This window comes from Penaeus vannamei, chromosome 41, assembly GCF_042767895.1.
Source record: "Penaeus vannamei isolate JL-2024 chromosome 41, ASM4276789v1, whole genome shotgun sequence".
NCBI lineage: Eukaryota > Metazoa > Arthropoda > Malacostraca > Decapoda > Penaeidae > Penaeus > Penaeus vannamei.
In genome coordinates, this window is record NC_091589.1 from 6,672,795 (window position 1) to 6,690,294 (window position 17,500).

General features: G+C 35.6%; 5 protein-coding genes across 5 annotated transcripts; all 5 read left to right on the forward strand.

Moving 5' to 3' along the window:
• Positions 1 to 534: 534 nt before the first annotated feature.
• LOC138860478 (cuticle protein 7-like) lies at positions 535 to 2,310 on the forward strand. Its single transcript, XM_070118051.1, has 3 exons — positions 535 to 598; positions 1,459 to 1,622; positions 1,936 to 2,310. Exons 1-3 carry the CDS (start codon positions 535 to 537, stop codon positions 2,206 to 2,208), a joined length of 501 nt encoding a protein of 166 aa, XP_069974152.1. The 3' UTR covers positions 2,209 to 2,310.
• Positions 2,311 to 2,856: 546 nt separating this feature from the next.
• Positions 2,857 to 5,209, forward strand: LOC138860479 (larval cuticle protein A2B-like). Its single transcript, XM_070118052.1, has 3 exons — positions 2,857 to 2,962; positions 4,521 to 4,705; positions 4,853 to 5,209. Exons 1-3 carry the CDS (start codon positions 2,857 to 2,859, stop codon positions 5,102 to 5,104), a joined length of 543 nt encoding a protein of 180 aa, XP_069974153.1. The 3' UTR covers positions 5,105 to 5,209.
• Positions 5,210 to 7,982: 2,773 nt separating this feature from the next.
• Positions 7,983 to 8,846, forward strand: LOC138860480 (cuticle protein 7-like). The gene is made up of 3 exons (XM_070118053.1): positions 7,983 to 7,994; positions 8,175 to 8,315; positions 8,545 to 8,846. The coding sequence occupies exons 1-3, from the start codon at positions 7,983 to 7,985 to the stop codon at positions 8,815 to 8,817; spliced, it is 426 nt and encodes a 141-aa protein (XP_069974154.1). The 3' UTR covers positions 8,818 to 8,846.
• A 3,071-nt stretch (positions 8,847 to 11,917) lies between these two features.
• Positions 11,918 to 12,783, forward strand: LOC138860549 (larval cuticle protein A2B-like). Its single transcript, XM_070118152.1, has 3 exons — positions 11,918 to 11,929; positions 12,112 to 12,255; positions 12,486 to 12,783. Exons 1-3 carry the CDS (start codon positions 11,918 to 11,920, stop codon positions 12,756 to 12,758), a joined length of 429 nt encoding a protein of 142 aa, XP_069974253.1. The 3' UTR covers positions 12,759 to 12,783.
• Positions 12,784 to 15,178: 2,395 nt separating this feature from the next.
• LOC138860481 (cuticle protein 7-like) lies at positions 15,179 to 16,015 on the forward strand. Its single transcript, XM_070118055.1, has 3 exons — positions 15,179 to 15,190; positions 15,347 to 15,499; positions 15,667 to 16,015. Exons 1-3 carry the CDS (start codon positions 15,179 to 15,181, stop codon positions 15,937 to 15,939), a joined length of 438 nt encoding a protein of 145 aa, XP_069974156.1. The 3' UTR covers positions 15,940 to 16,015.
• The last annotated feature ends 1,485 nt before the right edge of the window (positions 16,016 to 17,500 follow it).

The window sequence follows — 17,500 nt, forward strand, 5'->3', positions numbered from 1 at the left end:
GTGTGTGTGTGTGTGTGTGTGTGTGTGTGTGTGTGTGTGTGTGTGTGTGTGTGTGTGTGTAGAAAGCTGTGGATGAGAATGAATATCTTCACAATACAAGAGATGTATCTGACTGGTTTCGAATATATCTTCGTCAGAAATATATGTGAAGATATTCATTCTAATTAATAACTTTCTACATTTGTCAGCATGATTACAGTTCAATATATATATATATATATATATATATATATATATATATATGTGTGTGTGTGTGTGTGTGTGTGTGTGTGTGTGTGTGTGTGTGTGTCTGTGTGTGTGTGTGTGTGTGTCTGTGTGTGTGTGTACATATACAATAAACAAGGTACCAAGAAAGGAAGCCCGGCCATAGTTAGCCATCGCGATTTACACTGAACTGAACTCGGAAGTAAAATCACTATCATTTCTTCCCGCTGTTTAGTACGAGTCAGGATTCAATTGCATGAACTTCATCGTAAAAATCATGTAAGGACTTTTATCTAATTATTATTATCATTTTTATTATTTTAAAGTTACATGGACCTTCCCTGGTACAGTAATACTGATTGTAATGAAGAACATGATCATGGCGACTGTAGTAGTACTGCTAATATATGATGATAATGACAATGATGACGATGAGAATGATAGCAGGGATGATTATGATAAATAACAATAAGAACAGCAGTGTTAAAGATAGCATAAAAATCAAAACTTTTACTAATAGTAATGATGTGGATGATTATAAAACGGAATGAAAAATAACAAGAACAATAAGGATACTAACAACGGGAAAGATAACAATGATAATAACAGTAATACAATATTAATAGTAGAAGTAATGAGAATGATAAGAAGTATAACATTAAGGATAACAATAAAGGCCTAAATTGATTAAAGTGATAACCTTATGCAGGAATAAGCATCCATTGCCTTTTTTTTTATACCATTTGTATTTTCAAAGGAATCATTGTTGTTATTAGTGTAGCTATCGTCATCCTCAATGACAATTTTGCCATCAATATCATTGTCAGTTTCATATATTTATCATACATATATATATATATATATATACATATAACCATGCATACACACACATAAACCTATTTCACTTTATTTCACTCTTAAAATGTCCGCGTAACCATGTCCACCAGAGCGAGACAAAAGAGAGAGTTCGGCGTGACTATATAAACCCCGAGCTGGTCGTCGGCGCCATCATTCCCTCCGCCGCCATGTCCCTCAAGGTAGGCTCGCGGACTAGCTCTCCCGAGGCTGTGAAGTGACTCGTTATTTGAACAAAAGAGAGAAATAGTGAAAATGAAGAGCGCTGTCTATTTTGTATGCGTCAACTATGTTGTTCAATAAGGAACTAAATATGCATTTTGTGGTAGATAAAACAATTCAAGTAAAATTAGAGCTTGTAACTGTTCTCGTCAATGTTCAGATGAATTCGCAAAATAGGATTAATTTTTCTTAACTTCCAGATCGCCGTCATCGCTTGCCTGGCTGTCGTGGCCATCGCTGATAAGGCCCCCCATCCCCCTCCCCCCGCCCCCTATCATCCCCCACCTGCCCCCTACCACCCTCCCCATGCCCCCTACCACAGTGAACCACATTACCCTGATGTAAGTGTGATATCCTGGTTCTCTTCTATTGCATTTCTTAATGAATAATTAAGTTGACTCTGGTTTTATTATCATGGATAGGTTACATGACAAATGAATTTCATTCCATTGCATTTTATTTAGTTGGACTTTTTCAATGCAAGAATTCATATGCATTATTTCTATGGATTATATTGCACGACTTGAAATTCTTACTTATTGATGCTAATTGGTACAATATTATGTAAGTCCATTCTTGAAATGAGACTTGACAGACAATTTGACCAAGTCCACTTTGTTTACTACACTCACGAGTTCTTTTGCCTTTCTGCAGGTTCCTCCCAAGTACGCCTACAACTACGGCATCTCCGACGACTACGGCGTCAACCTCGGCCACTCGGAGTCCCGCGACGGCTACAAGACCGAGGGCAGCTACACCGTGGATCTCCCCGACGGCCGCAAGCAGACCGTCAAGTACGTGGACAACGGCGACGGTCTCGTAGCTGAGGTCAGCTACGAGGGCGAGGCTCACTACCCCGAGCACACCCCCGCCTACAAGCCCGCTCCCCCCGCCTACGCCCCTCCTCCCCCTGCGCCCTATGAATGAATAATATGATTCCATTCTTTGTAAAAACAAAAATCATTCACTCACTCTTCATCAAACATGTTTTTTGTTGTTACATCATTCCACCAAAGATAATAAAAATAAGTTGAAATGACAATTACCATTCTTACCCCAGCTGCCTATTCCACATATATTTCCCGTAATTAAAAATCCCCAGCACAGTTATGCAAGTCTTTATGTAGATATTCAACTGGTCATATTCATGTAGAAACATAAATCATACACATATATGTGAATATATACAAATATACAGGCTTTTCAGAAACATCTCTGAAACACTTTGATATTCAAACATGTTTGTCCTTTACGCGAAAATTACTGGAACCTGGAAATAATTGTTTAGCTTAATGTGTTACATTTCGGCCAACCGCTCAATATATATCACACAAGTCTCAGTTAGGACTTTGCATTTTCAATAGTTACGAACCATTTCGTATGTTTCTTGATACCAAATTCATATAAAAAGATTCCCCTTTAGCTGTCCATCAAATGAATAATATCTCTATAGTCAAATTTGGAGTTGTTAATTAATGGAATACTACATGGTAAGAATTTCCAACGCGTCCGGGCCATATGATGTGGCACTGACTTCCGTGGAATGAATCTTCAAAATCATTTTCTACCGCAAAGATGGAACCTCACAGAATAAAGAAAATATCAAAGAAAAGGCTGTCTTCATTTGCTCATATATCGCAGGCCCTCGACACAAGCACGTGCATCTCCATCAGGATTACCAGTTGACTGTGATTCGAACACTGAACAAGGAGCTTCTCGCGATGAATTTGATAAGATTCAGAACTTCAAGAACATATGCTTCCACTTTCCACATGAAGAACGATGGATATATGTTAAAGAATAATAATAATAAATAAATAAATAAATAGTTTGTCTGGATTCAAGAAATACACATGAAAGATTCTAAGGCCTTGCGAATGAGAAGTAATAGGTATGATACTAGTCCAGTACTTAATCCATTTGATTTAAAGCACTAATGCTTTGCTTCTAATCAAGACAGCATATTAAGTTAATGGTTTTCCACTGAGTTTTTTTATAGGTGAAAAACATTTTTCTCAAAACTCTTTAAGTCGCAATAACTTTCGATGATCTCATATTTGTATATATGTATTCATGTATGTATGTGTATGTATATATTCATAAATCTATTTGAGAGCGACTATATTTGTAGCATAATGATATGTATATATCAATATGTGAAAAGAAAAAATTGAATATATATGTGCATGCATATATCAGTATAAATGATGCAGGACCTTATCATCATGTTATCAATATAAAAATATAGACATTAAATCGTCTCCAATTTCATTTACATATTGGTGATAGTAATGAAAATAACGATAATGATGACGATGAGGAGATTGATAAGGATAAATATAATAATGATATTGGCAATGATAATAATCGTAAAAACAATAATAACATGGTAATTATATTAAAGTTGTTATAACGATGGCGTTTATAACAAGTCAATGATAATAACAATACATATAGTGACGATGAGGATATTGATAATGATAAAGATAATAAAGAAATTGAGAAAGATAACAATAACAGTAGGAATGATAATAACAATAATAGTATGATAGTCATATTACAGTGATTATAATAACGTTTATAACAATTTGTCTATTACCTTATTTTTGTTTTTCGTTAATACTATTAAGCATTAAGCATATTGAAGGCATTGTCATCCTAACTGACATTGCCACAGTTGATGTGATCACTGTCGCTTAAGTAATTATATTGATAAGAAATGGACTAAAAGTATTCCTAGTAATGGTATTGACTTTGATAATGACATGAATAGTCACAGTATGTTATCGATAATTCTTTATAAAACCTTTGTGTGGACCTTCGCATACGCGTGTTGATGTGTGTAGATTTTCACATACATAGCCAACAAACATACATGCACATACATATGATTCTCTTTTACCTCATTTCTCTTTTGAAATGTCCGCGTAACCATGTCCACCAGAGCGAGACAAAAGAGAGAGTTCCGCGTGACTATATAAAGCCTCAGGCCGTAGTCGGCGCCATCACTCCCTCCGCCGCCATGTCCTTAAGGTAGGCTCGCGGACTAGCTCTCCCGAGGCTGTGAAGTGACTCGTTATTTGAACAAAAGAGAGAAATAGTGAACATGAAGAGCGCTGTCTATTCTGTATGAGCGTCAACGATATTGTTCAATATGAGGGATTTGAAAATGCATTTTGTAATAGATATAAACAATATAAGTGAATTTGGAGCTTGTAATTGTGTCTGTAAATATTCAGATAAAGAAAAAAAAAAAACAGGATTAATTTCTCTTGATTTCCAGATCGCTGTCATCGCTTGCCTGGCTGTTGTGGCCATAGCTGATAAGGCCCCCCCTCCCCCTCCCCCCGCCCCCTACCACCCCCCACCTGCCCCCTACCACCCTCCACCACCGGCCTACCACAGCGAACCGCATTACCCTGATGTAAGTGTAATATCCTGTTTCTCTTCTCTTTTATGAACTGCATTTCACTACCAATAATTTAACTATCTGGTACGTAATTCTATAAATCCAATAAAACCAAGTCTATCTTTGTTTACTACACTCACGAGTTCTTTCTCCTTTCTGCAGGTTCCTCCCAAGTACGCCTACAACTACGGCATCTCCGACGACTACGGCGTCAACCTCGGCCACTCGGAGTCCCGCGACGGCTACAAGACCGAGGGCAGCTACACCGTCGACCTCCCCGACGGCCGCAAGCAGACCGTCAAGTACGTGGACAACGGCGACGGTCTCGTAGCTGAGGTCAGCTACGAGGGCGAGGCTCACTACCCCGAGCACACCCCCGCCTACGCCCCTCCTCCCCCTGCACTCTATGAATAATATGATTCCATTCTTTGTAAAAACAAAAATCATTCACTCATTGTTCTACATCCTCAAACATGTTTTTTGTTGTTACATCATCGTACCAAAGATAATAAAGATAAGTTGAAATGACAAGTACCATTCTTACCCCAGTTACCCATTCCACATATATTTCCCGTAATTAAAAGTTGACAACATAGTAGTGCATGTATTTGTGTAGACATTCAAATGTTTATATGTATGTAGATACAGCATATAACATACATATATGTATATGAATATATATACAGGCTTTCTTAGTAACATTTCTGAAACACTTTCATACATACTCAGGCATGTTTGACCTTTGCGCGAAAATTATTTGAACTTGTTGAAATATTTTTTTGTTTTCCATGCAGTGTATCGGAGAGTAGTCAAGTACTTTTTTCCATTTCATTTGAAGCTTCTATAATGTTTTGTTTCTGATCACATTCATACTGCGATATGAAATAGGTTAAAGGTATACTATTGACTTTTTATGTGAAAGGAAGTAAAATAGCTTTTCGGAGAATAGTCATATACTTTTTCCATTTCATTTGAAGCTTCTGTAATGTTTTATCCTTGATTTTAATTTTATTGTTGACTTTATGTGAAGAAAAGCAATTTTTTTAGTGTTCATTGTTTTTTTTTTCTTTCTTTTTTGACAAAACCGTGATGAGTTGCGACCAAGAACCAATTTCAAACAATGCATTAGTGTTTGTAGTTTCGGGATGCATATGTAAATGCATATATATAAGTAGGTAGGAATGTATATACATATATATTGCAGAGCGACAAGGGCGGGCAGTGCCACTTTCCTGTGTGTGTGTGCATATGTACATGCATATATATGTATATATATTTTATACGTATACATATATATATGCATATATCTATATGTATATACATATATATGTACATACATATATACATATGTATATACATATATATCTATATACATACATATATATATATATATATGTATGTATGTATGTATGTATATATATAAATATTTATATGTATGTATACATATATATATGCGTATGTATATAAAAGCATAGATTTATATATGTGTATGTATATATACGTGTGTGTGTGTTTGTGTATGCATGTGTATATACATAAGCATATATTTATATGTATATATACATATACATACGCATATGTATATATAAGCATATTCTTATATATGTATATATATGCATACATACATAATACACACACACACACAAAGACACGCACTAAAAAGACAAAAATATAGTCATTAAGTTTTCTCTAACTTCTTTTATAATAGAATAGAAACGCAATTTACAAAAGGCTAAAAACAAAGCCAGCAAAAGCCAGGCCTCGCGAATTACACTGAACGGAGGCCAAGGTACAATTACATGACTTCCTTCCCACTGTCCTGCATGAGAGAGGGTTCAATTAAGTGAACTTGATTATAACATCATTACGCTTTTGAATTATTAAAGATTATGTTCTTATGTTCTTTGACTAACATGGATCTTTTTTGGTTAATTGATACTGAAAATAATAAATATAATCATGTAATTTGTAGAATACTATCTATAGTTACACTAATAATGATAATTATGATAATGATGGAAATAATAACAAAGACAACAACAAAAGTAACATCAGCAAAGGAAACAACAGTGACCATAGTGATAAGACTCATCGCAATTATCAATTAACAATATCTTTAATTGCATGAATACTACCTACATCACCATGGGTATCGTTCTTATTGATACTTGGGTATTGTAACCCTCACTTGCATTATTTCCATTAATATCATAAATGTCACTTTTATTACGATACTGATGAGAATGAGACTAACAGTATTACCATTAATGACAATCAACATAGTAATGATATATATATAGCCGTTTTGACTTACTGTTAATTCTGTATACATCCTTTGCGTAAACATACACACATATGTGTTTATGTATGTGTAAATTTGTATGTGTACACACACATGTGTGTGTGTGTGTATATATACATAAATGCAGTAACTATGGACAACCCGTACGATTCAAAGTCCTCAAGAGCGAGATTGGCTAAAAAACGAAGACACAGAACCAGCTGTCTGATTTGGGGATTGGCTAATCAGATGGCTAATAAGATATCAAAGTATCATTTATGTTTGTCTGTCTTTCGCATCACAGGCGGCTGGTTTTAAAACTTGTGAGACCGACAAAAACGTGGTTTTAGATGAATATGTGATGAGGCTTAAAAAAAAGTGCATTATAGGGTTTCACAGAAATAATGTAACATGTGCTGATTAACAATGATTTTTGATTCTAGGTTATTAATAATAGCATCACACACACGCATGTACATGCACGCAAGCATGTGAGTGCGTATACCGATGATGTCTCTTCGTTTTATTTATTTCTCACTATATCGTGTTAGGCTATCTCCCCTGTTTCTCTCTCCCTCTCTCTCTCTCTCTCTCTCTCTCTCTCTCTCTCTCTCTCTTTCTGCCTGTCTCTCTCTCATTCAACTCTCTACTATATATATCATAATTTACGTAATACACATATAGACACACACAAACACAAACACATATATATGTATATAGACAGTCAGACAGACAGATAAATAGAGAGCGAGCAGACAAATAGACGAAGGTACAAATACTATAGTTTTACTCGTACATGTATAAAATATGTGTATATTTCTCCTTCACCTTATTTCGCCCTTGAAATATTCATGTAATCATATCCACCAGAGCGAGGCGAGAGAGAGAGAGAGAGAGAGAGAGAGAGAGCAAGAGAGAGAGAGAAAGAGAGAAAGAGAATGAGAGAGAGAGAGTCCGGGGCGAGTATAAAAGCCCGAGCTGGTCGTCGGCGCCATCATTCCCTCCGCCGCCATGTCCCTCAAGGTAGGCTCGCGGACTAGCTCTCCCGAGGATGTGAAGTGACTCGTAATGTGAAGGAAAATTGTGACCAAAACACTAGATTAGATTAGATCGTCAAATGACAAAGAGGCAAATATATAAAGGTCTTTTTTGTAGTATCGATTAAATTATTTGTAACCACATGGGTAAATTTCTAATTTCCAGATCGCCGTCATCGCTTGCCTGGCTGTCGTGGCCATAGCTGATAAGGCCCCCCATCCCCCTCCCCCCGCCCCCTACCTTCCCCCACCTGCCCCCTACCACCCTCCACCACCGGCCTACCACAGCGAACCACATTACCCTGATGTGAGTATGCCTGCTATACCCTGGTCCTCTTTTGTGTGTGTGTGTGTGTGTGTAATTTATTTCCTTGCGAATAATAGTCAGCAGATATTTTGTCGCTGTGGGGACTTTGTATGAAAAAAGACGGTTTTGATTTTATCTTGTTCTATCGCTTCAACGAAATAAAGAGGAAAACTTTCCTATTTTGCAATCCTTATATACCTTATTCAAGGCACATCTTCCCACTAAACAGGTTCCTCCCAAGTACGCCTACAACTACGGCATCTCCGACGACTACGGCGTCAACCTCGGCCACTCGGAGTCCCGCGACGGCTACAAGACCGAGGGCAGCTACACCGTCGACCTCCCCGACGGCCGCAAGCAGACCGTCAAGTACGTGGACAACGGCGACGGTCTCGTAGCTGAGGTCAGCTACGAGGGCGAGGCTCACTACCCCGAGCACACCCCCGCCTACAAGCCCGCTCCCCCCGCCTACGCCCCTCCTCCCCCTGCACCCTATGTATAATGTGATTCCATTCTTTGTAAAAACAAAAATCATTCACTCACTCTTCATAAAACATGTTTTTTGTTGTTACATCATTCCACCAAAGATAATAAAAATAAGTTGAAATGACAAGGACCATTCTTACCCCAGTGTTACCTATTCCAAATATATTTCCCGTAATTAAAAGTTGACAACATAGTAGTGCATGTATTTGTGTAGACATTCAAATGCTTATATGTATGTAGATACAGCATATAACATAATATGTATATAAATATATATACAGGCTTTCTTAGTAACATTTCTGAAACACTTTGATACATATTCAAACATATTTGTTCTTTACGCGAAAAGTATTTGAACCTGTTGAAATATTTTGTTTTGTTTTGCATGTAGTGCATTGGAGAGTAGCCAAGTACTTTTTCCATTTTGTTTGAACTTCTATAATGTTTTGTTTCTGATCACAGCCATACTGCGATTTAAGATAGGCTAAAGGTATACCATTGACTTTTTATGTGAAATGAAGTAAAATAGCTTCTCGGAGAGTAGTCGTGTACTTTTTCCATATCATTTGAAGCTTCTGTAATGCTTTGTTCTTAATATTAATTTTGTGATTGAAGAAAAACATTTTTTTTTTAATGTTTATCAGAACAAATTTCGACAACACCGTGATTTGTTACGACCAAGAACCAACCAATTTCAAACAATGCACCAGTGTTTGTGGTTCCGGGACGCATATGTAAATACATATATGTAAGTAGGTAGGAATGTATATACATGTATATTGCAGGGCGACACGGACAGGCAGTGCCACTTTCCTAGTCCCTGACTATACTCGTGGTGGTATTGTATATATATGTATGTATGTGTGTGTGCATATGTACATGCATATACATGTATATATATTTTATACATATACATATATATATGATATATATATATATATGTATATACATATATATATGTATATACATATATGTATATACATATATATGTATATATATATATATATATATATATATATATATGTATGTATATATACATATATATATGCGTATGTATATAAAAGCATAGTTTTATATATGTGTATATATATGTGTGTGTGTGTGTTTGTGTATGCATGTGTATATACATAAGCATATATTTATATGTGTATATATACATATACATACGCATATGTATATATAAGCATATTCTTATATGTGTATATATATATGCATACATACATACATATATACATACATACACACGCACACACACACACAAACACAAAGACACACACTAAAACGACAAAAATATAGACATTAACTTTTCTCTAACTTCTTTTATAATAGAATAGAAACGCAATTTACAAAAGGCAAACAAAAGGCTCTAAACAAAGCCAGCAAAAGCCAGGCCTCGCGAATTACACTGAACGGAGGTCAAGATACAATTACATTATTTCCTTCCCACTGTCCTGCATGAGAGAGGATTCGATTAAATGAACTTGATTATAACATCATTACGCTTTTGAATTATTAAAGATTATGTTCTTATGTTCTTTGACTAACATGGATCTTTTTTGGTTAATTAATACTGAAAATAATAAATGTAATCATGGAATTTGTAGAATACTATCTATAGTTACACTAATAAGGATAATTATGATAATGATGGAAATGATAACAAAGATAACAACAAAAGTAACATCAGCAAAGGCAACAACAATGATCATAGTGATAAGACTCATCGCAATTATCAATCAACAGTATCTTTAATTGCATGAATACTACCTACATCACCATGGGTATCGTTCTTATTGATACTTGGGTATTGTAACCTTCACTGGCATTATTGCCATTAATTGCCATTAATATCATTAATGTCACTTTTATTATGATACTGATAAGAATGAGACTAACAGTATTAACATTAATGACAATCAATATAGTAATGATATATATAGCGGCTGTGACTTACTGTTAATTCTGTATATAACCTTTGCGTAAACATACACACGTATGTGTTTATGTATGTGTAAATTTGTATGTGTACACACACACATATGTGTGTATGTATATATACATAAATGCAGTAACTATGGACAACCCGTACGATTCAAAGTCCTCAAGAGCTGAAAAACGAAGACAGAATCAGCTGTCTGATTTGGGGATTGGCTAATCAGATGGCTAATAAGATATCAAAGTATCGTTTATGTTTGTCTGTCTTTCACATCACAGGCGGCTGGCTGTAAAACTCCTGAGACCGACAAAAACTTTTAGCGACAAAAGCTTTTAGACGAATATGTGATGAGACTTAGAAAAAAAAGTGTATTATAGGTTTCACAGAAATCATGCAACATGCGCTAATTAACTTTTTTTTTTTTTTTTTTTTTTTTTGGGGGGGGGGGTCTAGGTTATTAATGATAGCATTATTTGCACACACACGCATATACATGTACGCAAGCATGTGAGTGCGTATACCGATGATGTCTCTTCGTTTTATCTATTTCTCAATATATCGTGTCAGGCTATCTCCCCTGTTTTTTTTTTTTTCTCTCTCTCTCTCTATCTCTCTCTCTCTCTCTCTCTCTCTCATTCAACTCTCTACTATATATACCATAACTTACGTAATACACATATAGACACACAAACACAAACACAATCACATATATATGTATATAGACAGTCAGACAGACAGATAAATAGAGAGAGAGAGAGCAGACAAATAGACGAAGGTACAGATACTATAGTTTTACTCGTACATGTATAAAATACGTGTATATTTCTCCTTAACCTTATTTCGCCTTCGAAATATTCATGTAATCATATCCACCAGAGCGAGGCGAGAGAGAGAGAGAGAGAGAGAGAGGGAGGGAGGGAGGGAGAGAGAGAGAGAGAGAGAGGGAGGGAGAGAGAGAGAGAGAAAGAGAGAGAGAGAGAGAGAGAGAGAGAGAGAGAGAGAGAGAGAGAGAGAGAGAGAGAGAGAGAGAGAGAGAGAGAGAGAAAAGAGAGAGAAAGAGAGAGAGAGAGAGAGAGAGAGAGAGAGAGAGAAGAGAGAGAGAGAGAGAGAAGAGAGAGAGAGTCCGGCGCGAGTATAAAAGCCCGAGCTGGTCGTCGGCGCCATCATTCCCTCCGCCGCCATGTCCCTCAAGGTAGGCTCGCGGACTAGCTCTCCCGAGGCTGTGAAGTGACTCGTAATGTAAAGGAAAATAGTGAACAAAAACACTAGATTAGATTAGATCATCAAATGACAAAGAGGCAAATATATAAAGGTCTTTTTTGTAATATCGATTAAAATTATTTGTAACCACATGGGGTGATTTCTAATTTCCAGATCGCCGTCATCGCTTGCCTGGCTGTCGTGGCCATAGCTGATAAGGCCCCCCACCCCCCTCCCCCCGCCCCCTACCATGCCCCTCCCCCTGCCCCCTACCACCCTCCACCACCGGCCTACCACAGCGAACCACATTACCCTGATGTGAGTATGCCCGTTATACCCTGGTCCTCATTTTTTTTTTTTTTTTTTTTTTGTAATTGATTTCCTTGCGAATAATAGTTGGCACATGTTATGTCTCTGTGGGGACTTTCTATGAAAAAAGACGGTTTTGATTTTATCTTGTTCTATCGCTTCAACGAAATAAAGACGAAAACTTTCCTATTTTGCAATCCTTATATACCTTATCCAAGGCACATCTTCCCACTAAACAGGTCCCTCCCAAGTACGCCTACAACTACGGCATCTCCGACGACTACGGCGTCAACCTCGGCCACTCGGAGTCCCGCGACGGCTACAAGACCGAGGGCAGCTACACCGTCGACCTCCCCGACGGCCGCAAGCAGACCGTCAAGTACGTGGACAACGGCGACGGTCTCGTAGCTGAGGTCAGCTACGAGGGCGAGGCTCAGTACCCCGAGCACACCCCCGCCTACAAGCCCGCTCCCCCCGCCTACGCCCCTCCTCCCCCTGCGCCCTATGTATAATATACATCTATGTTATTCATGGGAAAAAAAACAAAATCATTCATCAAACGTATCCTTTTGTTGTTACATTATTTCACCAAAGAGTTTATATTAGTAAATAAAGTTCCGATGACCACTGTTATTCTGATGTTACTTACTCCAAATATATTTCACATAATATAGACTGTTTGCACACTAATTATCTTTATATATATATATATGTATGTATGTATGTATGTATGTATGTATGTATATATACATATATATATACATATATATATATATATATATATATATATATATATATATATATATATATATAACATGTAGACAGATATATACATGTATACATATAGATCCATCTCTCTCTCGCTCTGCGAATATGTATATAGATATTTACACATATATTTATATATATGCATACTGTCTACACATATATGCAGTATATATGTGTACGTATGTATGCACTACATGTAAATGCAGTATGTATATATATACTGTATATACATATACAGTATATATTTACATATATATACATGTATACATATACATATATGCGTATATATACTGTATATAGACATATGTACATATATATATATATATATATATATATATATATATATATATATATATATATATACTGTAAAAGTATATATACTCAGATTCACTCGCACACATACATACATACATGCATATATATATATATATATATATATATATGTGTGTGTGTGTGTGTGTGTGTGTGTGTGTATGTTTATATGCGTGTGTATGTAAATGTATGTCTATATATATATATATATATATATATATATATATATATATATATATATATATATATATATATATATATATACTTTATACATGTATATTTTTACGTATGTATATATGTATATATGCGCATATATATGTATATATGTATGTATAAATATGTATATATATTTCGGTGATTGTGATGGCAGAAGAGAATAGTAACGACAACCTTTGAATGAACTATTGTGATTGAGATCAAGAACATTGATGATACTACTACCCCTTCACAATAAGAATAATAACAGTAATAATAATGATAATAATGATAATGGTAGTACTTATTATCTTTATTGAATATTATATTTATGATAGTGATAATGATAATTTTAGAAAAGTAAAGTGATGGTGAAAGTAGTATTAATAGTGATAATGTTAATAATGCTTGTATTTGGTAATAATAACAATAACAACAGTATTACTTTTTAAATTGTCTCTTAGTATAAAACGTACATAAATATATAGATAGATCAATGGATATGTATGCATATGTGTATATATAGGTAAATATACTTGCATATGTGTGTGTACATCAATAATAATGATAATAACAATGATAACAGTAATAATAATAACAGTATTACTCTTTATCTTTTATAGTAAATATAGATAATATGTGTGTGTATATATAGATATATAGATAGATATATATATATATATCTGTGTATATATAGATATGCATATATTTGTATGTGTACGTGTGTATACAAACACTTTACCAAAATTAATCTAACATAAAAAAAAGTACATTTCATCACACGTCCATATGACACAGAGTCCCTAAAGACGAAATTGGCAAAAAAAAAGAAAGACCCACAAACAGCTGTCTGATTTGAAGATTAGCAAACCAACAAAATGATTGACCACAATTAGTCACTTACGTCTGTCTGTTTCTAAAATATCAGATAGATGAATGTGTAAATGTTCAGTTAAGGAGAAAGGTGTTCTTTTAGATGGAATTGTCAAGATGTAAATTAACGTAGTGTGAACTTAATGATACATAGTAGAAAATAGTAGAATTTCTGATTATTGACATAGGTATTCTAATATTGTGTATTTATGTTTGCACTATATTTATTCTTTTTATTGGTATGATTTGAGTCTCTATGGCTCATTGTCTAAGATTTGTATTATCTCTTTTACTGTAAGATTTTCGTTTTCTTTTTTTTTTCTTTTTTTCTTTTTTTTTTTTTTTTTTTTTTTACTATCAAACTTTTTTTTATTATCAAATTTCCCCTACGCATGTAGTCCATGATCTGTTTCTCCTTTCATCTCTCCGTTTATCCATCTCTGTGCTTTGCTGTCTGTTTGCCTGTCTGTCTGTATGCCCGTCTGTCTCCCCTTCTCTCTATGAGAGTGTGCCTGCATCAAATATTTCATTCTTGACACACACACATACACGCGTGTGTAGGCAGTGAGACAATCAGATAAATATAGACGTAGATATCGTATATATGTATACACATAAATACGCATACGCGTATATACTTTTCCTTTCACCTTATTTCTCTTAAAATATTCACGCAATCATATCCACCAGAGCGAAGCAAAAGAGAGAGAGAGAGAGAGTGTCAGTCCCCGCGCGAGTATAAAAGCCCGAGGTGGTCGTTGACGCCATCATTCCTTCCGCCGCCATGTCTCTTAAGGTAGGCTCACGGACTGGCTCTCCCGAAGACTCAGATCGTATTATTAGTAATTATGTTTTGAAATATCTATGTAATTAGATGCAGTGTCCACTAAGAAATCTAAAGACAAGTGACGCGTGAATAATAATCATAGATTTGAAAATATAACTAATTTCACTTGATTTCCAGATCGCTGTCATCGCTTGTTTGGCTGTAGTGGCCATAGCTGATAAGGCCCCTCATCCCCCTCCCCCCGCCCCCTACCACCCCCCACCTGCCCCCTACCACCCTCCACCACCGGCCTACCACAGCGAACCACATTACCCTGATGTAAGTGTAATATCCTGTTTCTATTCTCTTTTATGAACTGCATTTCACTACCAATAATTTAACTGGTACGTAATTCTATTAATTCAATCTTGAATTGAGAGTCCCGGACATTTTAACCAAGTCGATCTTTGTTTACTTCACTCACGAGTTCTTTTGCCTTTCTGCAGGTTCCTCCCAAGTACGCCTACAACTACGGCATCTCCGACGACTACGGCGTCAACCTCGGCCACTCGGAGTCCCGCGACGGCTACAAGACCGAGGGCAGCTACACCGTCGACCTCCCCGACGGCCGCAAGCAGACCGTCAAGTACGTGGACAACGGCGACGGTCTCGTAGCTGAGGTCAGCTACGAGGGCGAGGCTCACTACCCCGAGCACACCCCCGCCTACAAGCCCGCTCCCCCCGCCTACGCCCCTCCTCCCCCTGCACCCTATGAATAATGTGATTCCATTCTTTGTAAAAACAAAAATCATTCACTCACTCTTCATCAAACATGTTTTTTGTTGTTACATCATTCCACCAAAGATAATAAAGATAAATTGAAATGACAAGGACCATTCTTACCCCATTGTTACCTATTCCAAATATATTTCCCGTAATTAAAAGTCGACAACATAGTAGTGCATGTATTTGTGTAGAAATTCAAATGCTTATATGTATGTAGATACAGCATATAACATAATATGTATATAAATATATATACAGGCTTTCTTAGTAACATTTCTGAAACACTTTGATACATATTCAAACATATTTGTTCTTTACGCGAAAAGTATTTGAACCTGTTGAAATATTTTGTTTTGTTTTGCAGGTAGTGCATTGGAGAGTAGTCAAGTACTTTTCCATTTTGTTTGAACTTCTATAATATTTTGTTTCTGATCACAGCCACACTGCGATATGAGATAGGCTAAAGGTATACCATTGACTTTTTTATGTGAAATGAAGTAAAATAGCTTCTCGGAGAATAGTCGTGTACTTTGTCCATATCATTTGAAGCTTCTGTAATGCTTTGTTCTTAATATTAATCTTATAATTGAAGAAAAACATTTATTTTTTTTTTAATGTTTATCAGAACAAATTTCGACAACACCGTGATTTGTTACGACCAAAAACCAACCAATTTCAAACAATGCATCAGTGTTTGTGGTTTCGGGACGCATATGTTAATACATATATGTAAGTAGGTAGGATTGTATATACATATATATTGCAGGGCGACACGGGCAGGCAGTGCCACTTTCCTAGTCCCTGACTATGCTGGTGGTGGTATTGTATATATATGTATGTATGTGTGTGTGCATATGTACATGCATATACAATTATATATATTTTATACTTATAAATATATATGCATATATCTATATGTATATACATATATATATGTATATACATATATATGTATATATGTATATATATATAATGCATATATACATACATATATATATATATATATATATATATATATATATATATATATATATATATATATATATATATATATGCGTATGTATATAAAAGCATAGTTTTATATATGTGTATATATGTGTGTGTGTTTGTGTATGCATGTGTATATACATAAGCATATATTTATATGTGTATATATACATATACATACGCATATATATAAGCATATTCTTATATGTGTATATATATACATACATGCATACATACATACATACATACACACGCACACACACACACAAAGACACGCACTAAAACGACAAACATTATATAGACATGAACTTTTCTCTAACTTCTTTTATATTAAAATAGAAACGTAATTTACAAAAGGCTATAAACAAAGCCAGCAAAAGCCAGGCCTCGCGAATTACACTGAACGGAGGTCAAGGTAAATTACATTACTTCCTTCCCACTGTCCTGCATGAGAGAGGATTCAATTAAGTGAACTTGATTATAACATCATTACGCTTTTGAATTATTGAAGATTATGTTCTTATGTTCTTTGAGTAACATGGACCTTTTTCTGGTTTATGCTGAAAA

Coding starts and splice junctions, on each gene's coding strand:
- LOC138860479 (XM_070118052.1), top strand. CDS start 2,857: ATGGAACCTCACAGAATAAAGAAAATATCAAAGAAAAGGCTGTCTTCA. Junction 2,963..4,520: donor CATCTCCATCAGGATTACCA/GTTGACTGTGAT, acceptor GTAAATATTCAG/ATAAAGAAAAAAAAAAAACA. Junction 4,706..4,852: donor GCGAACCGCATTACCCTGAT/GTAAGTGTAATA, acceptor TCCTTTCTGCAG/GTTCCTCCCAAGTACGCCTA.
- LOC138860478 (XM_070118051.1), top strand. CDS start 535: ATGGACCTTCCCTGGTACAGTAATACTGATTGTAATGAAGAACATGAT. Junction 599..1,458: donor TGATCATGGCGACTGTAGTA/GTACTGCTAATA, acceptor TTCGCAAAATAG/GATTAATTTTTCTTAACTTC. Junction 1,623..1,935: donor GTGAACCACATTACCCTGAT/GTAAGTGTGATA, acceptor GCCTTTCTGCAG/GTTCCTCCCAAGTACGCCTA.
- LOC138860480 (XM_070118053.1), top strand. Junction 8,316..8,544: donor GCGAACCACATTACCCTGAT/GTGAGTATGCCT, acceptor CCCACTAAACAG/GTTCCTCCCAAGTACGCCTA.
- LOC138860549 (XM_070118152.1), top strand. Junction 12,256..12,485: donor GCGAACCACATTACCCTGAT/GTGAGTATGCCC, acceptor CCCACTAAACAG/GTCCCTCCCAAGTACGCCTA.
- LOC138860481 (XM_070118055.1), top strand. Junction 15,500..15,666: donor GCGAACCACATTACCCTGAT/GTAAGTGTAATA, acceptor GCCTTTCTGCAG/GTTCCTCCCAAGTACGCCTA.